Genomic DNA, 22035 nt, shown 5'->3' with positions numbered 1-22035 from the left:
TACTTCAATCCAGACATCCAAGGGCCCTTTCAGGTCTGCGCAGTGCTTAGTTATGCCACACAATTGTTCTGATGACTCAGCCAGATACCAATGATGTAACACATCAGGCCTCACAAAAGCCTGCTCTGAGGCTGAATCAATCACCAGGGAACACTTCTTTCCGTTTATTCTTCCGTCTACTCACACACTGTTGATCGCAGTTCTCTTGCAGTTTCTTTGTGGTGGGGCTACTTGGGAAAAGCTGGCTGGTGGTTGTCTCATAACCCCAGCCTCAATTAGTTTTCTGCTTCTTTCTGGTCTTCTGCAGCCTTCTTCTTATCCTCTCTTTTCTTCTTTGGGCAGTCAGAACATGTCCAACACGCTTTTGTTACAATTGTAGATTTCCTTGCACTGCTCTGCTCTATTCTTGCTCCTCCTTTCATTTGTAACAGTCGTCCTTTTTGTGTCCCAGCTTCCCGTGGAGCCAGCAACCTCCTCCGGTCTTCTCCTCTTCCCTCTTCCACTTCTAGCAGTCCCCTTTCCTATGTCTTGGTTTTTCACAGAACCAGAAACTTCCTTTAAATATTTCCGCTTCACATAGCTGCCCCTTTCTTGCCTTGAATCCTGCACTATGACCTGCCTGAAAAGTGGATGTACTGGACCTAATGAAAGACCCAAATTCTAGAGGCCTAACGAGTGCTTCTTGCGTGCTTCTGGGTTGTGTTTGCTTTACTTGCACTTCCAACTTTGCACTATCAAAAGCATCGATGAACTGGTCCCTCAGAAGAATAGCCAAGAGGTTAGGCATTGCTCCAGGGTATGCTTTGCATGCCATACTCTCTAGGTTGAGAGCTAGCTGCTGTAGAGATTCGACTTGAGCCTGTACACGGCTCCGGAATCTTGCTTTGTAAACCTCAGTCTGGTACATGGTCCCGTATCTGCATTCCAGTATTTTTACTAAGGACTGATAACTGTTCCTTTCCTTTACTAGCACCTGGCTCAGTATTTCCATTGTGGCATCCTTGAGGCTAATAGCAAACTGAACTGCCCTCTGCCTATCATCCCAACCATTCTGACATGCAAGTAACCCGAACTGCGCCCGGTAAGCTTCCCAAGATACTCTACCACCAAATTCCTGAGGTTTCTTTTTAACTGAATCCCGATTACAGCCATGCATTTCACTGGTTTGGGGCCAAAAAACTGGGACATCATAATTAAGTCCAGGACTTAAATCACCTACATTCTGATTATTCAACCCTGTAATGCAATGCTTGGGATCTGTCATGATTCACCATACACTGTCTATTCTTTTCATAAGCTCCCTGTATGCTAACCTGAGGCTCAGCAGTTCAGCATTTCTCTACAGTCTCAATTCTTTCATTAATTATCTTCACATGGTCGACTACATGCTTCAACTGGGTATGTACATACTGTTTGCACTCCGTCACTATTCCTTCACTAACCTTCAGCTTGTTGTCTGCATGTCTCAGCTGGTCGTCTAGGTGCTGTCTGAACTCCATCATGTTATTGCTTACCTCACACTGCTGCTGCTGTAGCTCAGCGTATACTTCCTCCTTCAACTGTTGCTGCTTTTCCTTCATTTTCCCCACGAAAGCAACTAGCTGTCATTGCATCCTCAGTTGTAATTCCTTCTGTTGCTCCTGCAATGCCTCTTGAAGCTGTTCACTCTGTGCTTGTCGTAATTCTTAGATTTCTTTCTTGAGCTTTTTTTGTTCTTCACTTTGTGCCTGTAATTGTCCTTTGAGTTCCTTCTGTCCTTCATTTTGAGCCTGTAATTGTTCTTTGAGTTCTTTCTGTCTTTCATTATGTGCTTGTAGTTGTGGTCATAATAGCTTTATAATTGCACACAGCCTTACTTCCTCCTGCCTAGCTTGGCCTTTTGTCTGTACACATTTTGCTTCCACGTTGAGGCTTAGACTCACTGTGGCTCTTAATGATCCACGCTCCTGACACCACTGTTACATCCTCGTACTGCACTGAAATAGGCTCCAACAGCAGTAGTACAGGATATGGAGGACGTTGCCCAGTGAGTTGCTCTTCTCATGGTCAGCCTTTCAATGTACAACACACAAGATCAGCTCAGGCGTCGTAAATAAACATCGGCTTCATATGTTCAGTGGCTTTATTTTCCAAGTAATTACACTTAATGCCCACCAACAACCCTTCACTATTTTCACAAGTACCGAAGATATACAAACTTCACTAACGGCAGTTACACTTAACTTCACTCAGATTGAACTGAAAACTGACTGAAACTGCTTTCGTCTCTTCTCCATCCTTTTATAAGCTTGCATTATACTCGAATCATCGAGCACATTCTCAAAGGAAAACAGTTGCCAACGTGGTGACATCCAAAACATGCCAGAGTTCTCTTACACTGTTTAACACTCTAAATTATTTAGCATACACAATGAGATAAAATTACATGATTTAACAAACAATCACATAAGTAAAATATTATAGAGAAAGAGCATTAAAATTAATGCATAGCTTGCAAAATACCTCTGCTCATAAATAGCAGGTTAGCTGGCAACTCTGATGTGTAACTTAAAAAAAAAAAAAAAAAAAAAAAAAAAGCAAAATTGAGAACGTTCCAGTACTTCTTAACTAGCAAATTTCGCTTCTTAACAATATTTAAAAAGGATGTTGAAAATAATAATGTCTGAAATAATATATTTTTATTCCCTGGTAACGCAATACCATCTAACATATCAGAGATTATTTAGGTGTCCAGGAAAGATTTGAAAAACTTCACATAAATATGCCAAATAAAATTTCGTGGTATCTGTTAAATATTTTATCCATGAATCAGTGACTCTTATTTAAATGCAAGCAGAGAGTAGTAATAAATGGAAAATGTTCTGAGTGGCTTGATATAAGTAGCAGAATACCCCAGGGACCAATTTTTTTACCACTCTCTCTCTCTCTCTCTCTCTCTCTCTCTCTCTCTCTCTCTCTCTCTCTCTCTCAGTCTAACTGCCTATCAACCTACCTATCTATCTACTTTCTCCTTTTTTTTTTTTTTTTAATAACAGTTTCCATACTGAATTTTTCCTTTCCGGTGATCATGTTGTGTTTATTATTTTTTCCTCCCGGTTGTTATGCCCAAGGAAGTTGTGGATGAGAGAGCCTCCTTCACACTCCTCCCCTCTGTTTCACTTCACCACTCCCTGCTTACCCCTCCATCATCTCAGATTCTTTCCATCTATCCCTGTCCATTACTCCCTCCCCCTCTATTTCACTCCACCACTAATTTACTCCTCCACCGTCTCATTCTTTTCATCACTCCACTCCAACACTCCCTCTCTGTTTCACTTCTCCACTTCCTCCTCTCACTTTTACTTCAACATCACACCCTCTGAGTGATGATGACCCTGTAAGGATTGGGTGTGTTGATGAGGAAATCTGTAAGGTCCTTGTCCATGTTGAGTTCATGCCCTGGTGGCGGTGAGAAAGAGAAGTTCTGCAGGAGCACCGTCATAAACACAAACAATTCCACCCTGGCCAGACTCTCACCAGGACACGACCGTCTACCTGGTGATGTGGAAGTGAAAGATTCTTTTATAATTATTTTTACTTCTATGCTGCGATATGGAATCAAAGGCTGACAGATAGAAAAAAGTATCCCCTCTAAGGACTATATAAGAAAATAATCCCAAACTCAAAATCCATTAATTCCAACATGTCGAGAGATTTTTTTTTTTTTTTATGCATATATGGAAGCAAAGGCAGAAAGACAAGAAAAAGTATCCCTTCCAAAGAGTTTAAAAGAAGAAAAAGGGAAGGGCCAAAGATGGCCTACAGTACACCAAGGGTCGAGAAACTTTTATAGGGTATTACCCAAAGTTTACTTGAGTAAAATGAAATTATCCCTAGAAAAAAAGAAAAAAAATAGGTACTTCTGTGTACACATCTGTTAATAGTACGGCAACTAAGCAACAAATATCATGATGAATGATACATGGTTTTACATACTGTTCGTTAAAACTTGCATCATTTGTTTAAAAAATCAGTAATATACCGCACGCATTTCCTCCCATACTGCATACATTACCCTTAATTTTTTTAGATTTACCCCCATTCGGGGAATTTACCCCTGTCCCTCGATCTCTCTACACTAACCCCTTCACCAGTATAAAAAAAAAAAAAAAAGTCACATTATGAGGAACTATTATACCTGCCATCACATAACGAAGAAATATTGGACCTATTATCACATAAGAAGGAAAAATTGTACCTTCCATTATAAGGAGGAAATAAAATATTTGCTATCATTTAACGAGGAAATATTGTACAGTCGTGGCCATAAATAATCACCTATCCTTCTGTACCCCGTGCCTTAGGCTGGCTCCTTTATGCGCGGCAAGTCACACGGGAGTAAGAGGGGCTAAGAGGGAGGGGCAAGAGAGAGAAGGGAAGGTGGGTGGGTGGACGAGTGATGGTGTTGGGGGTGGAGTGAGGGAGGGGAAGAAGGATAGGTAGGGGAGGGAGAATGAAAGGCGTCGTTGTGGTCACATAATTTGTCTATTTTCTTTCATTCAGGGCATCATATAAAGGAGTTACTATTCGATAGATAATATAAAGGAGTTACTATTCGATAGATAATATAACGGAGTTACTATTCGATAGATAAAGCTGCATTACACCTTGTATACCGGCGTCAGATAACAAGCTTTAGATAGGTTGTGATATCAGGGACTGGCTTGTGAGAGAAATATGCTGACGAGGCAGGTCAAACATTAGTGCGGAGCCAGATAGTTGTATCTATCCATGTATTTTGACTTCAGACGCAGAATGGAATCTGGATGGCTTTGACTTCAGTAATGTTTGTGTAAGAAACGTCCTCAACCCTTTCATGTAATTAATTTTTGGAACTAAATATTATATGCAACCTTTGACATGGCTAGGTCCGCATTAAGTATGATCACCGTTGCGGTATACACTCCGTCTATACAGTCACCATCACGTCAGTTCAATAATTATTTAATGACATCTCTATGTGAAAAGGCTATTTAAAATAACTAGGGAGAAAAGGTAAATAAATTTGATATCTGTGCTAATGGGTGGGTATGATAACGGTATCTCTCATAATCTGTTCGAGGGAAAAGGAAACAAAATGCTACACAAACTCCCAAAATATATCTGTGTGAGCGTTTACCGACACTGGTCAAGCCAAAGCAACCAGGAACTCCTTAGTAAATAGTCCAGTGGCCTCATGCCTTAAAAACCTCATGCAGGCTTCACGGAACCGGGGAAACAATGTTGTTGATGGTTTGCTAGTTTCGTCTGAACAGCTAATACCAATACACCAGTCCTGTATGAGACAGCCCTAGCATGTATTCAGTATGGACGGTGGGTGTTAGCGCCGAAGTGGTGACATGTAGAGGTGTGCGGTACGTAGGAGGACTACTGGGCCTTGAAAGCAGGCTGTGAAGCCTATGCCCAGAGTCGGTCACAAAAAAAAAAAAAAAAAAAAAAAAAAAAAAAAAAAAAAAAAAGCTCCCACTCGTCCGTCGTGTGCTGGAGGTGGCGGGCCCGTGTCCTCTCGTTCTCTGGCCTCCACGCGTTGACAATTTGGGCTTGCACAATCTCGATGGCTCTGCACTAATATTTGATCTGTCACGTCAGTATATTCCTCTCACGAGCCAGTCCCTGATATCACCTCCTATCTAAAGTTTGTTATCTGACGCTGCTACACAAGGTATAATGCAGCTTTATCTACCGATTAGTAACTTCTTTATATGATGCCCTGAATGAAAGAAAATAGACAAATTATGTGGCCACAACTTCGCATTTCTTTCTCCCTCCCCTACCTACCCTCCCTCTCCTCTCTCACCCAAACACCATCGCTCATCCACCCTCCCACCTTCCCTTCTCTCTCTGGCTGGCCCCTCCCTCTCTGCCCCTCTTACTCCTGTGTGACTTGCCGCGCATAAAGAAACCAGCCTGAGGCACGGGGTACAGGAAGGTAGATGATTATTTATGGCCACGACTGTACCTATCATCATATAACGAGGAAAAATTGTACTGCTTACCATCACAAAATGAATATATGCTGTATTCCTATCAACGTGCATCATAACAAGGACTTTTATTGTACGTACCAACAGAAAAGGGGACGAATCCTTCCTTCCTGGCGTTGAAGGATCCGTCTGGGTTGATGAAGTGGTTGGGGTAGAAGAGGTGTGGTTGGGCCCAGTTCTTAAGGTCTTTGTGGCAGCACTCTGGGAGGGAAACTACCACTGTGCCCTGGAGAGGTGGGAAGATTAGGTAGGTAGGTAAGTAGGTAGAAAGGCAGACAGGCCCACAGGTATAAAGACAGACAGACAGACCGACAGAGAGGGGGAGGAGGCAAAGCACTAACCTTGGGGATGGTGTAGCCGTCGATCTCTGTGTCCTCCGAGGCGGAGCGTGCGACGGCCATTGGAACAAGGGAAACGCAGCGATGGACCTCGTGGATGACGGCCTCCAGATAGGGCAGTCTGGGGGATGGGCAGGATTTAGAGAGAGAGAGAGACTGTGTGTGTGTGTGTGTGTGTGTGTGTGTGTGTGTGTGTGTGTGTGTTTGCAAGTTTTACTTCATCATTGTCATCACTGCCATCGTCATCGTCACGCCCATCATCAACATCATTTTTATCATTATCATCACTTTCATCATAAACAGCATTTCCATCATTAACATCACCATCGTAATAAAGAACGGGAAAACTCCCTATAACTTCATAACCTCCTCTAACACCAATAAAATTTATGGTCTATTACGGACAGACAGCAAACAATATCACATACTGAGAGGCAGGAGGAAAAGCAGAGAGTTAAGAAGTTAACCTGACACAGCTACGAAAAAATGCAGTAAAACAATCAAAGCTAAAAAAAGAAACATACACACAGACACAGACAAAACAGCATTGAATATATAAAGAATTTAGAAGATGAACAAATATAAACACCTAACATATTGCCAATATACCAGGAATCGAACCCGGGACTCTCAGGTGTGATCCAGTCAGCATACCACTACACCACGACCAAGTAAAAGTTGACTCACACTGTCACAGTCTTGTAACTAATGTTCCTATGACTCCCAGTTGTGTGCCCGAGAGGATTAGACAACCCCCTGGCAGTCGAGCAAATAGATGCATTTAATGTCCCAAGCACTTAAGGCAAGTCAGAATGAAGAGAGACACCTGAACTGTACACAGGAAAAATCATCTAACATACTGCCAATATCCCGGGAATCGAACAATGTGAGATACCTTTTACCTGGTCGTGGTGTAGTGGTATGCTGCCTGGCTCACATGAGAGTCCCGGGTTCGATTCCCGGCATATTGGCAATATGTTACATGATTTTTCCTGTGTATAGTACAGATATAAACAAAAAAGCAAAAACATAAACACAGATAATTAAGAACACAAACAGAGAGCGAGCAAAAACTTCTTCCCCACTTGCTCCTCTCGTGGTAGTAGAGGAAGCCGCCCTTAGGAACCACGGCGTCAATGTCCCGCTGTAACCTGGCCTGCACCTGCGGGTACTTGGCCAGGTACTTGATCGGCCAGCGTAGGGTCGACGTCGTGGTGTCAACGCCGGCCAAAAACAATTCGGTCGTCGCCTGAGTCAAGTCCTTCTCTGAAAAATGGATACATTCTTTTCAACTTTTAAGTGTAAAGGTAAGTCACAGATCATCGCTTTCAAATCATTCTCTAAAATATAAAGAGACATTTATTATTTGATTTTTACTGCCTCAAAAAGACCAATGCAAGTCCCTGGTCATCAACTTCAATCCTTCTCTGAAAAAACATGCATTTTTTTTTTTTTTTTTGTCGAATTATTGAAGACTAATAAAAGTCACTGATAACTATCTTATCCATGTCTGGACCTTAAAAAAAAAATATTTTGCCTTTTTACTGCCTCAAAGTGACGAGTACGAGTAAAAAATCCACCTTGAAATCCATTTGTTATAATAATCATTCCCTCTTCCCCATTTTTTTATCAATATCAAGAACTCATATACCAGCCATCACCTTCAAATCTTTTTCGTACTTTTTTTTTTTTTTACTGCCCTGAAAGAACTAAGGCAAATCACTAATCATTACTTTTAAACTCGTCCCTCAAATATGAACTTCCTTTACTTTTTTCTTTTTCTAAGATTTTTCATAATTTAGAAAGGATCATTAAAAATCACTGATCATCACCATAAAATCCGCCTCTGAGAATTTATTTCCCGGTTTATCATCATCATCATCATCATCATCATCATCATCAGAATTATTATTATTAATATTATTATTATTATTATTATTATTATTATTCATCCATCCATCATCCAATCCCAAGTCGCCCGACAGAGGTGCGTAGGAACCCGGGGCTAAGCAAGTTGGTCCTGACATTCAAGATGAGAGTGACCAGCCTCACTCATCCCTGAGTGGTATTACGTGAGCAATAAACCCAAACCACCCTTTCGATATAACCTTTAATTAACCTACTAAACCATCAGGTGCCATAAATTGGTTATATGGTTACCACCCAGCCTAGTACATGGTTTCCTAGTGTACAGGAAACCATTTGGCTTATCACTCAGTGTAGTCACCCACAGGCAGAAGGAAAAGGAAAGAAAGAAGGAAAGAAAGACAGAAGAGGTAGTGTAAAGTCATCCGTAGGGAGAAGAAAGAGGAAAGAATGAAGGAAAGAATGACAGAAGAGGAAGGATGGAAGAAAGGAAAGGGCAGACACCCAAAGCAGCATTGCATCGAAAGAGTGGATGGTAAGCGCCCCTACCCACAACAATCACTATTATTATTATCATTTTCCCTAGTCCGATTTCGTCTTTTTATACGTTATTCTGGCTACTCCAAACGATCTTATTCAGCTTCGGAGATTTTTTTTTTTTTTTTTTTTTTCGGACTGTAGGGGTCAAACTCATGCTAGCATTCTTGTCAGTTAGGGAAGGTCCTTAACACCTCATCCTAAGCTATTTATTTTGCTTCTTACACCTTGCTATCCTCTTCTGTGTTACATAAAGGATTCTATCATCACACTGCTCTGCATATATAACGTGCAAGTTACCCGCCGCATACAAAAATAAATCACTAAGGAAGAAGTGTTAGGGAACCACCTGAAATGGAGATAATATGGCCAGCATCATATTCTCGTTTTAGTATATTTTTACAGTTCAGTATTCAAAGTAGAGAGAAGGCGATTTTAGGCCAAATTAAAGTGAAATGAGTAGAGTATGCTGTCAATATTACTCGTCTAAACTTCATTAACTTTTACTTGGCGGAAATTTTCGTCCTTTTGTAGCTTATTTCCCCAGCTAAGTGCCAGAAAAAGACAATGCTACAGTTCTAAATCCTTTCCGCAGCACTTCCCCATGGCAATTACGTGTACCATAATATTTGTTTAATCTCTTCTTACAGATAAGCATTCAAGGTGGAGAGATATCCATTTTATACCAACTGAAAGTGATGAGAGTATACATAAACACACACACACACACACACACACACACACACACACACACACACACATATATATATATATATATATATATATATATATATATATATATATATATATATATATATATATATATATATATTTCATAATGATTATGCCATTAGGCATACAGTACCCTACCTATAGCCCTCAGTGGTGCTTCATTTGGGTAATATATCATGGCACTCCCCACCTATATCGCATACCCTGATCGCCTCCCATCTATAAATATTGTCTCTTCCATCGTGGCCTCACCTGAAAAAGCATCGTCTTGAGGGGAATCATTATTCTGTTGCAGCTCAGTTAGATAGAAGTCGACGAGGTCCCTGGGATGAGGCGGATCCAGTGTTGCTTTGTGTTGCTTGATGAACTCCTGCAACACGGGGTTTCGCTTATATTTTCAGGGTGACATGAAAAGACTTTATTCAGTTTGTTCATATATATATATATATATATATATATATATATATATATATATATATATATATATCCATCCATCATCCAATCCTACATTGCCCCATGAGGAGCGTAGGAGCCCGGGGCTAGGCAGTTGGTCCCGACATTTAAGATGAGTGATTATATATATATATATATATATATATATATATAAAACGGCCATACTACGTTGAGTACACCGCTTCCTGTCCGATCAGCGAAGTTAAGCAACGTTGGGTCTGGTTAGTACTTGGATGGGTGACCGCCTGGAAACACCAGATGCTGTTGGCATAACGTTCTCCCTACGTGTCAAGTGGGGTTGGTGGAGGATTAGTGCCCCTCCCTGTAAAACAATTAACTCTAAGCCCTTGGTCATCCCGTTTGGGATACATAGCGTCTGGCAATGAATGAATGATGAATATATATATACACCCAACCAAATCTTTCTTTGTTTCTAGTACACTTAGGGAATTTATTCCGACAAACATTGGAGAGACAGGATGGCTCAGTGGTAGTGCGGCTGACTCGCGACCGAAGGGTCGTGAGTTCGCAACGTGCCCGAGCCACCCTGCTGAGAGAGGTAGCACTCTCCCGTCACCACAAGAATGTAGCACCCCTGGCTCAGTGGGTTAGAGCGTTCCGCTCTGGCCGAAGGGTTGGAGGTTCGAGTCCACCCAAGGGTCACTGATAGACAACATGAAGGTCATCCGGTCATATAATGCTACACGCTCCAAACCTAAGTCCTCTTCTCAGGGGCAATGCCTTGGCCCTTATGGAAAAATGAGGAGACGGCGTAAAACTCACAAAAAATAAATACATAAAAGAGAGCGAGAGAGAGAACAGAAACATCAATCGTCTTTTTATAGTTTAACAAAAGCTTGATCTGTCCTAATCTCTAACCTACCTTAACCTAACCAAAGCTATGCTAATGTAACCTAGCATAATCAAGTCCATTCTAGCCTAATCTAACCTAACCTAGACTAATCTAACCTAATCTAGCCTGACCTAACCTAACCTAGCCTAACCTAACGTAACCTAGCCATATCCTAGCCTCGCCTAACCTAACCAGACGAAGCCTAATTTAACCTTTGCTTACTACATCCTCTCATCGTGTCCTGAATGCTCTTCAGATCGTTATTGATAACATAATAATCAAGCTTCTTCTTGAGAGACTTTGGAGCCAAAGTTACAAGCCACGGGAAGATATTCAGTAGGTAAACTGGGCCTTGTTGACCGTTGACGGTCTGTGGATGAGTCTTATGAAGTCGTGGGCTATCGGGTCGTCCAGTTCATGGCGCGTGTCTGGTAGAGCCGTCAGCAAGTTGTAGAACAGAGAGTAAAAAATTATATTCTCGAAGGAAACACTTTGGAGATCGTAGAGCAGAAAGAAGATAACTATAAGATCGAAGTAAGCTCACTGAAAACATGGTACAATCGCGGGCAAATGGTCAAAGACTGTCCCCAGCCATCACTCTTCCCTTTCATTTTTCTGATCCCTTCACATCCTTCCTTCTCGTAGTCTTTGTGTGTGTGTGTGTGTGTGTGTGTGTGTGTGTGTGTGTGTGTGTGTGTGTGTGTTTTAATACTGTCACAAAATACTTTCCTGTAACGTCTTCCATCGCCGCAGCCGGCTGGGAAGTGTACGTGATTTTCCTTTTTTTATTTTATTTTTTGTTTCATTTTTTAAAGAATGGTTAATAGGGGGAAGTTCAGAAAGAATAATTCTTCGAGCAAGGGAAACTGTCTCCAATTACTTAGAAGATAGGAAATTTGAGGGAAAGTTTGTTTAATTATCATCCCATATGCGGGAGAATATCCCCTCAGGGCTGCGTCATCACTTATTCATTCACAATTTCTCTCCATTTATTTCTGTCACGCACAGCCACTCTTCCTTGCTCAACAGACATCCCTCTCGCATCCAGCGCTCTCTTCACACTGTCCATCCAGTGTCAGGTGCGGGTAAGGGGATGGGTCTGTTATGATGTGGCAGGGGTAAACCAGTTCTGCTGTCGGGCCCTGCTGTGGATGTCACTGCTTGCATTGTGCAGTTGACCCTTGTGCGGTGTGATGCGGTGAGGATCTGTCCGTTCTCCCCTTTGGGGCTAAGATGCGAATGAATGTGTTTGAATGGATGAGTAAATGGAGAGTGAGTCGTCCTGTCTCGGCTACCTCCCTTTCCTTGGGGGAAGCAGCCTAGGTATATAGATAGATAGATAGATCATCCCATTTAACAATAATAACAAGAAGGACTCAATAAGTACAACACCCTCGCTGACCAACTAGTTTAAGGGCCCAATATCTGACTTTGCCCTGTGACCTTGACTTTGAAAGATTACTTTTGAAAATAAATTACATCATTCTTCCCTAAAGCTTTCCCTTTCCACGAACTTTAGCTCAACCACATCAATGCACCTGTTTCCCTCTCAAACCACCTGTCACATCAACCCTCCTGACTCACCACCACAACCCACCTGCCACCATTACAACCAACCTGCCCCCACCCCAACCCACCTGCCACCATCGTCCATATAATGTTAAGAACAGCCACACCCAGGGACATAGGCAGTGGCTGGTCCTTGCCCGTGTGATTCCTGAAGTCCTGCACAAGTTGCCGCGCCTCCTCCTGCATCGCCTCCTCCAGCGCCGTTCTGCCCATGCCGAGGTCCCGCAGCTGACGGAGGATGAAGCGGCGGTTTTTCTGCCACAGGAGCCCGTTGCTGAATACCAAGCCTCAGGTGGAAATAGTAAAGAAAATATAAGGAGAAAGTTTCAGTCCATTCTTCAGTATAATGGCTTGAGCTGAATGTAGTCACAGAATATTACCGTTCAGTCTCACCATACTGGCTAATCATTGTTTTCTTTTTCTCCCTTTTTTTTTTTTATGAACCACGTTACAGAATTTAGTTTTGGAATACCAAGTGTAATTTTCTGGTTAATATTCGTAGACGTCTGTTTATATGTGTATCTGTTCATTTATTCTTACACATCATGGACAGATTATGTCTGTCTATCTGTTCCTTTGTCTATCTGCCCTTACCTAACGCGCCATCATGGCTAAACACAGTGTAAGTGTAGACGTTGGGCCTGTCTGAGAGTTCCAATCTTTTCAGAGCAGTTTTCATCGTGTCGTAATTGCAGAGGAAGACGGTGGTTAAACATCCCGTACGCCACCTGTAAGAAAGTAATCCAAATTTATAACGTCACGAGTCACACAGTAATCTATCCACCTATCTATGTATCTATCAGTCTGGCTGTTTATCTGTCCATATACCTATCTGTCTAGCTATCTCTTGTCAGACGCCTTAATCCCATAAGCTGTGGCAACAAACAATTCGCCTCCACGTCACACCATCCTTTGTCAATTGGCTGCCCTCCCTCCTGCTCACACCCTATCATCCATCTCTCCATTTGATCTCTCCCTTCATCTCTTCCTTGGTCTCTCCCTCTCTTCTCCACTTCACCTCACTTACATACGTTCTTCTAGTCGTTCTCATTCTCCATCCCCTCCACATTGCCAAACCATCTGAAAAAGTATTTCGCTAAACACATTTAATCACATCACAATCGCAAAGTAATCATCTACAGAAATGACAAAAGGTCTCAAATTATATAGGGTGGTCCATAAAGAGCTCTCAATTTAAAACTTGCCTGATTGTACCTTATGGGATGAGGTCGGCTCAGTCTGCTGGTGTGGGCGGGTGTGTGGCTTTGGAAGTTGGAAACAAATACATGATGCGGGGTAGACACTGATAATGCTGAATGAGCTGTTCTTGCGACATGTAAGAAATCTCCCGGAGGGGTGAAAGAGAAGGGCAATTGGACTATCCTGTTATAACACCTCAGAAGCAAAGTCATTCTAGTAATAATATTATAAAGGAGAATCCTTTAAAACTATGCTCTCTTCCTTTTAATTAGGAGTTAAATTGCCATCTGTCCATCTTGAATGCTGTACTTTAACCCGCTGACTCCTGTTGACGTATATATACGTCCACACGTTTTGCCACTGTGACTCCCGTTGACGTATATAAACACGCAGCAATTGCAAGGTCCCTAGTTTGCACAACTTTCAAATTTTGCGCATGATTTTTGGTACATATACACGGGACACCTTCCTCTACAAGATGCCAGGCAGGGTTAGTTCCTTACCCCGCAAGACCTCCCCTCCCCACACGCCATTGTCTCGTCAACTCACCTGTTACCAGTTACCTGGCCAGTAAAGACATGTCACGCCACGGTATGAAATTCAAGGCCAGAGTGATTCCCCATTTGATGACAATGTGGAGGACAGAGTTTACGTAGCATTAGAGAGAGAAAGAAACAGTCAGAAATGATGATCAGGTAATGTCGCCAAAAAAGGTCGGGTATGTTAATGTGTTTCGTGAGTGAAACAATGCTTATCTTGCCTATATTACTGTGTGAAAACCAATATACTCTTGTAATACATATAAATTCGTACTACATAAATAAATACTGTTTATGAGTAGTGTGGAATAGTTACCCTCCCATAGAACTCGTTTTCTTTGGGGCCAGCCTGATAGAAAACACAGTAAGGTAAGGGATACTGCTACCTGTATCCAGTATTTTAAACCTCAGATGAGTGATTTCCCTATGAATTTTCGATGTTTCTCACCAAAAGCGGAGGTTTGAGCCAAAAAAAAAAATCCAAAATTGGTTGGGATTCAGGGGGGGGGGGTCATGGTGGACAATCGGTCGGGACGAGGCGGGTTAAAAAAGGATTAACACAAGCACATGGTACCATACTCTTTTCTTTCCAACTTGGCCTAAAATTACCATCTCGCCATCTTGAATGCTGAGCTGTAACAAGAGATTAACACTAGATTACAGTATGATGCTTGTCGTGAAGAAATGCAATGTGTGTGTGTGCGTGTGTGTGTGTGTGTGTGTGTTCTTACCTAATTGTTCTTACCTAATTGTACCTTTACAGGAATGAGTCAAGCTCGTACTGTCCCGTGTCGTAAACCATATTTATCGTACATATCCTTAAATTTGTGAATTGTTTTGGCACACACTATTTCATTTGGTAGTGCATTCCATTGATCAATTGCTCTGTTTGGGAAACTGAATTTCCTTACGTCTTTATCTCCTCTCTTCTTATGCAGTTTTTTGCAGTGTCCTCTTGCTGATGCTTCTCCATATGTTAAGTAATCATTTATGTCTATTTTCTCCTTTCCTGATATGCACTTATATAGCATTATCATGTCACCTCTTTTCCTTCTCTCCTGTAAAGTTGGTAGATTCAGTTTATTTAGTCTTTCTTCGTAGCTTAGGTCCCTTAAGCTTGGTATCCATCTTGTAGCGGCCCTTTGAACTTTTTCAATCTTGTCTATATGCTTTTTGAGATGAGGACTCCAGACTACTGATGCATATTCCAGGGTTGGTCTAATGAATGATGTTATTATCCTTCTTAGCATGACTTCATTTATGTATGTGAATGCTATTCTCATATTTGCAAGCAGTGTATACATGTTCCGTGTCACGGGGGTTTCAAAATATCACGGTGTTTTTAAAATAAATGCTAAATATTATTTTAATTGATAATAATATTCAATAATATTGAAGGGCAGGGACAATGATCGTCTTACTAATTCAAGCAACGATTACTTTACGCTGACTTCTTCAAGCGATTCTCTAAGAACGAGAATTTATAAACTTTCTCAACAGTACACAGCAGAGACTAATTACTCGATTGCTGTTACTGTTAGCCTCTGGAGAAAGTTACTTCACCCCTGACAATAAATAACTAATACTAATAATAGTATCAGGTTCTTGCTGGTGCTTAACTCCTAGGAGGCACAACGGATTTTAAGTTTAATACAAGACTGGCCTAAGTACCAGTTATGAATAGCAAAACGTTTATGCAAGCTAGGAGCTATATGGAAAATAAGCTTAATTGTGGAGAAATGAAACAAGAGTTTACATTACATTAAGCTCAAGGAAAAGAACTGTTAAATTTATTGATTACAAAAATAAATTTAATGTTACATTTCAAATCAAATAATGAGATCGCACTCACTCACTCACACACGAGCTAAATTCTTACGCCTAGGAAAAACACCTTAATTAAACTCTTAAGACTAGGAAACGAAAAGAAATACTGGTCGATGAATGCTGTGTATCACCACTAAGGTGGGAGCACTGGGGAACCGTGGTCTAGTGGAGTTTGGGTGCTAGCTGACCTCTCTCTACCCTCCACTGCTGGAGCACAGGACCTCTCTCCGTCACAACAAACACTCGACTGAGTAAGTCGTGGGAAAGAAAAGCAGAGCACTAAGCCGCATTTTTCTAATGGTTGAGGCAAGCAGGGGCGAACAATAAAGAAACAATAGTATCACTCAGTAGAGCACTTAGTGACGTGCATTAAATCGGTCACTTTTGAAACAGTGACGAATGTTTTGAAAAGTATACCCCGAAATAGAGAGAGAAACGGTTAACTGAGCGATACACAGTGAGTTTTCCACTAATAGTTTGTGGATTCTCACAAAAAGGAAATGTCGCGAATTTGATTCGTGACATTACGCCCCTACAAAATTAAATTTTTTCCTTATGGGGAAAAATTTGTGGATATATATATATATATGTACATATCCTAACTCAGTCACACAAGATTCACACTGTGGTGTGTGTGCTATCCTGCTACAGGAGAAAGTCGCAGTCGCCAGTGAGTGAAAAAAAAAAACTCGTATTTACATTAATAGAAGCAAGCTTGAGGGAAAAACTCCGTGACGACGATGAAAATCCTGTACTCAGGTCAAACTGAGCAAAAAGTCGCTACATTTACACTGACAACTAATTGTTGTGTAGCGTGGTGTATGTAATACACGGTGTAGGTGTGACAGTTGTAGTGTAACTGTACGTACGTGTAAAATGACACAGTAAATAATAATATGGCGATGACGAAGGCAGAGGAGAAGAGGCAGCAGCGTGCGGCAGACAATCAGCTGGCCCGCACAGCAAAACTGCTACACCCATTGCTGTACCTGCAAAACCAATTAAGGTGAAGCATCAAAAGTGTCAATTAGACAAAATTCTTATTACGTTACAATTACTCTCTCTGCCTAGCAATCAGTACATGCTACGAAAAGTACGCTCTGGCTGAAAAATACAAGTGACAGCCTAAGCTTCGTACATTCGAGGTCACCATTAATTATAGCACACGATTACTGTCAGCAAGTTGAGAATCCTTGCGCAAACTCGGGTCTTCCATAGCCTCGAACTGCACATGGGTCCTCAACCTGTGCCTTAACCTACAGTACTTATATTAATATCGGGGAGCTGAGAATCCTTGTGCAAACTCGGGTCTTCCATAGCCTCGAGTCACCTCTGCGAAGTTCTCTCTTCCCCCTTTACCTACAGTACTTATATTACTATCGGGGAGCTGAGAATCCTTGTGCAAACTCAGGTCTTCCATAGCCTCGAGTCGCCTCTGCGGAGTTCTCTCTCGAACTTCCCCCTTAACCTACAATACTTATATTAGTATCGGAGAGCTGAGAATCCTTGTGCAAACTCAGGTCTTCCATAGCCTCGAGTCGCCTCTCAACTTCCCCCTTAACTTACGGTACATAATATGTATGTACAGGCCCTGGACATACTGTGTCCTGTGGGGCCAATGGGCGAGACGTCAGGTCTGCACCCACTTCACCACTACCCTGTCTCTCAACTGTCTCAGAGATTACAGGTGTGGTTATGAACGGCACAGGAAGGACATATCCCTGATTAGTGGTGTTACTTTGACACACACTGCAGGAACGGACATAACTATCTATGTCCCGTCCCATCCCTGGCCAGAAAAAGTCAGCTCGGATACGGCCCTGGGTCTTCCTTTTGCCCATGTGACCTCCTGAGGCTGAACAATGACCCCATTGTAACACTGCTAGGCGGTACTTGGCGGGAACGACAAACTGCAGTCGAACCTCGCCCTCGGGTGTTCGTGACTCACGGCAGAGCCGTCCTTGTTTACCAAGGAGCTTGGCTCGACCTCCCCGTGAATACTTTATCACTCGACCCTTTTGTTTGTTCCGCACGGTAGCAAGTGTCGGGTCAGAATGTTGTTCTTGTACAACAAGTTGACTACACATCAGATCTTGCGGAGATTCAATGATCACTGGGGTGACACAGTCTGGAGCCTCAACCATGGCTCGTGTTACCGCAGCAGCCGAAGTCTGAGTAGCGTCATCATCAGAGCAACTATCCATTACTCCGTGAATGTTTCCTACAATGAGGTCAAATAGAGGTTCTGGCATGACAACTGCAAGTGTCATACCAGTATAAAATGGAGATGCCACCTGGATACATGCCTCAGGGAACAATCTCACTGATCCATCAATAAGGTTTGCATGGATCTGTCGACCTGTGTACTGCTCAGGCCGAACTAAACTCTGCTTAACAGAGCAACCTGAGGAACCATTGTCTCTCAGGACCTTCACAGGAATGCCTCCCACAACCCCTGGCTGAACAAGGAAGGTACTGTCACCTGTGGGAGGGCCTGTGGAGGAAGCAGCTAGCCACTCATGAGGCTGCTGAATTGATGCGGCAAACATTGTGCCTTGTGAATTATATTGGGAAGATGGAACATTGGCTATCTGTGGAGGGGGGTTCACTGTCACTGTGGGACTAGTGAACTGTGGGGGAGTACCCATACTGGTAGGGACGTGACCACCATGCTGCTGCTGAGGAATGAAGGCTGCGTTCGCTTCCTGCCTCTTTTGAGCTGGTGGTGAAAAAGTTTGTCCCGACGGTCGGTTGTGTGGCTGATACTGCTGCTGGTTAGGGTACTTGTTGTACCTCTTCCACTCAGGTTTCTGAGTGTTTTGCCCCTGGTCCTTCTGCGGTTTGCTTGGACCTTGGCCATTACTCTGAGAACGGCCTTGGTGCTGGGATTCAGTCTGAGACAATTTCCCAGATTTATCAGGTTTTCTGTTCCAGGTGTTTTGCTTACGAGTTTGATACCCGTATGCAGTAAAGAATGCGTCAGCCTTTTCTGCCATTTGGCTGGCATCTTTCACCTGGCAGATCTTAAGCTGTGCTATGAGCTCAGCAGGCCACGACCTCTCTAGCTGTGTACGCAGCATAAGGTCATTTATCCCCTCACGCGTGGAAAGAGTTTCATCTTTCTCCATCCACTCATTTAAGTAAGCTGTGAAACTATCAAGGAACTGAACGGCTGTCTCCTTGTCTTGGAGACGAGCTCGCATGAACTGAACTTTGGCGTCGTCTACTGTGAGACCATACGCCTTAATGAGTGCAGCTTTCATCATCTCATATGTGAGATTGTCTCCACGAATTCTGTGGAGAATATCGAGGGCAGGGCCCTCAAATAGGCTAAGAAACTGAAGCCGCTTAGCTGCATCATCGAGCTGGTAAAGTTGAGCCATGTCTTCAAATCGAGCTATGTATGGCTCGATTCGCTCGCCATCTTTGTATGGGGGAAGCTTGATGCGTGGGGTCGCCAGGACATGTGCAGGGAGAACGCAAGTGGAGCTTGGGTTGGCTGCAGCAGATGTGCCTGAAGCCAAGGAATCTCGCTTGAGCTTCAAAACCTCAAGCTCATGTTTTTCTCGTGCCTCACGTTCGGCACGTTCATATTCACGTTGTTCCCGCTCGTATTCCCGTTCTTTTTCGCGTTCCTCACGCTGTTCTCGCTCTTATTCGCGCTGAATCTTACGCTCTTCATGGGCATCATTCTCGCGCTGCTGGTCCATATTATGCCGTGAGAGTATGTACTCTTTAATTTCAGTTGGGTCTGTAAGACCCATATCTTTGGCTTCCTGTAAAAATATGGTGGTAGCCATGTCGCTAATTTATTAAACAAACCGACACTGAGTACTGACTGCTTCGCAACGAATGCTAATAACACAAGTAAAGAGTACAGACACAAGCTAGTGGTGACCAGTCTTATCTAGTTAACTGGAAAAGAATAAAGCAAAAATGCCAATAACTGAGAAGACTCAATAATTAACGCTATGGGTATGGCGGCTACCCAGGAGCGAATAAAATCGTCTAGCGTTACCAAAAATAAAGTACTAAATAGAGTTAAGTACTCTATGAAGTGATAAAGCAAAAATTCACTTGCTAAATTAACGGTAAACACCAGTAAACTTGTGCCTATAAACTTTAATTATAAATACCTAAATATGAACGAGTGAGCACTATCTCGTGAATAGCTTTAGAGCTAGGAGTTAATATCCTGGAATGAGGTCTCCAATTGTCACGGGGTTTTTAAAATATCACGGGTTTTTTAAAATAAATGCTAAATATTATTTTAATTGATATTAATATTCAATAATATTGAAGAGCAGGGACAATGATCGTCTTACTAATTCAAGCAACGATTACTTTACGCTGACTTCTTCAAGCGATTCTCTAAGAACGAGAATTTATAAACTTTCTCAACAGTACACAGCAGAGACTAATTACTCGATTGCTGTTACTGTTAGCCTCTGGAGAAAGTTACATCACCCCTGACAATAAATAACAAATACTAATAATAGTATCAGGTTCTTGCTGGTGCTTAACTCCTAGGAGGCACAACGGATTTAACAAGACTGGCCTAAGTACCAGTTATGAATAGCAAAACGTTTATGCAAGCTAGGAGCTATATGGAAAATAAGCTTAACTGTGGAGAAATGAAACAAGAGTTTACATTACATGAAGCTCAAGGAAAAGAACTGTTAAATTTATTGATTACAAAAATAAATTTAACATTACATTTCAAATCAAATTAATGAGATCGCACTCACTCACTCACTCACACACGAGCTAAATTCTTACGCCTAGGAAAAACACCTTAATTAAACTCTTAAGACTAGGAAAGGAAAAGAAATACTGGTCGATGAATGCTGTGTACCACCACTAAGGTGGGAGCACTGGGGAACCGTGGTCTAGTGGAGTTTGGGTGCTAGCTGACCTCTCTCTACCCTCCACTGCTGGAGCACAGGACCTCTCTCCGTCATAACAAACACTCGACTGAGTAAGTCGTGGGAAAGAAACGCAGAGCACTAAGCCGCATTTTTCTAACGGTCGAGGCAAGCAGGGGCGAACAATAAAGAAACAATAGTATCGCTCAGTAGAGCACTTAGTGACGTGCATTAAATCGGTCACTTTTGAAACAGTGACGAATGTTTTGAAAAGTATACCACCGAAGTGGAGAGAGAAACGGTTAACTGAGCGATACACAGTGAGTTTTCCACTAATAGTTTGTGGCTTCTCACAAAAGGGAAATGTCGCGAATTTGATTCGTGACATTCCGTACCTTCTCGCTCATGTGGTCAGCCGGAGATAGTCTGTTATTGATAATCACACCTAGGTCTTTCTCTCTTTCTGATGTGTATAGGGTTTTATTTCCTAACTTATAATCCCAATCAGGTCTTTTTCCACTTTTACCAAACTTAATTACATGACACTTGTCCACATTGAATTCCATTTGCCATGTACTACTCCATTCATGAAGTTTATTTAATTCTTCTTGTAGCTCTTTACAAGAGTCTGTGTTAGTAATTCTCCTTTGTATTTTTGCATCATCTGCAAACATATTCAGATAGCTCTCATTTCCAGTGTTACTGTTTATATCATTTATATACACTAAAAACATGATTGGTGCCAGCACTGAACCCTGTGGTACTCCACTAGTCACTTCTTTCCATGATGAGTAGTTTCCTCTTAGTACTGTCCTCATTTCTCATTTTATGAGAAAGTCTTGCATCCAACAAAACAGTTTGCCTCGAATTCCTCCTTGATGGTACAGTTTCCATAAAAGTCTTTGGTGTGGTACTGTGTCAAAAGCTTTCTTGAAATCTAAATAGATACTGTCCACCCATCCTTCCCTTTCCTGTATTGTGTTTGTTACTCTGTCATAGTAGCTCAACAGATTAGTAACACATGATTTTCCTTTTCTGAAACCAAACTGTCTTTCTGTTATCATACTGTGTTCTTCTAGATGATTTACCCAAGCTTTTCTTATAAGTTTTTCTAATACCTTGCTTACAACACTGGTCAGTGATACTGGTCGGTAGTTGAGTGGATTTTGTCTATTTCCTTTCTTGAATAAGGGGACAATATTTGCTTTTTTCCAAATATCAGGTAGTTTACCT

The 22035-nt window shown here is 42.1% G+C and overlaps 1 protein-coding gene and 1 pseudogene across 1 annotated transcript in view; one reads left to right on the top strand and one right to left on the bottom strand.

Moving 5' to 3' along the window:
* Positions 1 to 3349: 3349 nt before the first annotated feature.
* The window catches only part of LOC145401034 (cytochrome P450 2L1-like), a 48069-nt gene continuing 29383 nt past the window's right edge, over positions 3350 to 22035 (bottom strand). Inside the window, exons 2-9 of the mRNA XM_080273411.1 lie at positions 12966 to 13099; positions 12440 to 12658; positions 11154 to 11323; positions 9749 to 9866; positions 7447 to 7627; positions 6365 to 6482; positions 6105 to 6249; positions 3350 to 3534 (exon numbers count right to left, since the gene is read on the bottom strand). Coding sequence (XP_080129537.1) covers positions 3350 to 3534; positions 6105 to 6249; positions 6365 to 6482; positions 7447 to 7627; positions 9749 to 9866; positions 11154 to 11323; positions 12440 to 12658; positions 12966 to 13099 — 1270 coding nt within the window. The remainder of the gene's footprint in view (positions 3535 to 6104; positions 6250 to 6364; positions 6483 to 7446; positions 7628 to 9748; positions 9867 to 11153; positions 11324 to 12439; positions 12659 to 12965; positions 13100 to 22035) is intronic.
* LOC145401164 (5S ribosomal RNA) lies at positions 10101 to 10219 on the top strand (annotated as a pseudogene).

Source organism: Coenobita brevimanus, chromosome 54 (assembly GCF_032717465.1).
Source record: "Coenobita brevimanus isolate Jiangsu-jjx chromosome 54, ASM3271746v2, whole genome shotgun sequence".
NCBI classification, from domain to species: domain Eukaryota; kingdom Metazoa; phylum Arthropoda; class Malacostraca; order Decapoda; family Coenobitidae; genus Coenobita; species Coenobita brevimanus.
The sequence above is the reverse complement of the archived record's forward strand: the minus strand, read 5'-3'. Positions and strand labels throughout refer to the sequence as shown.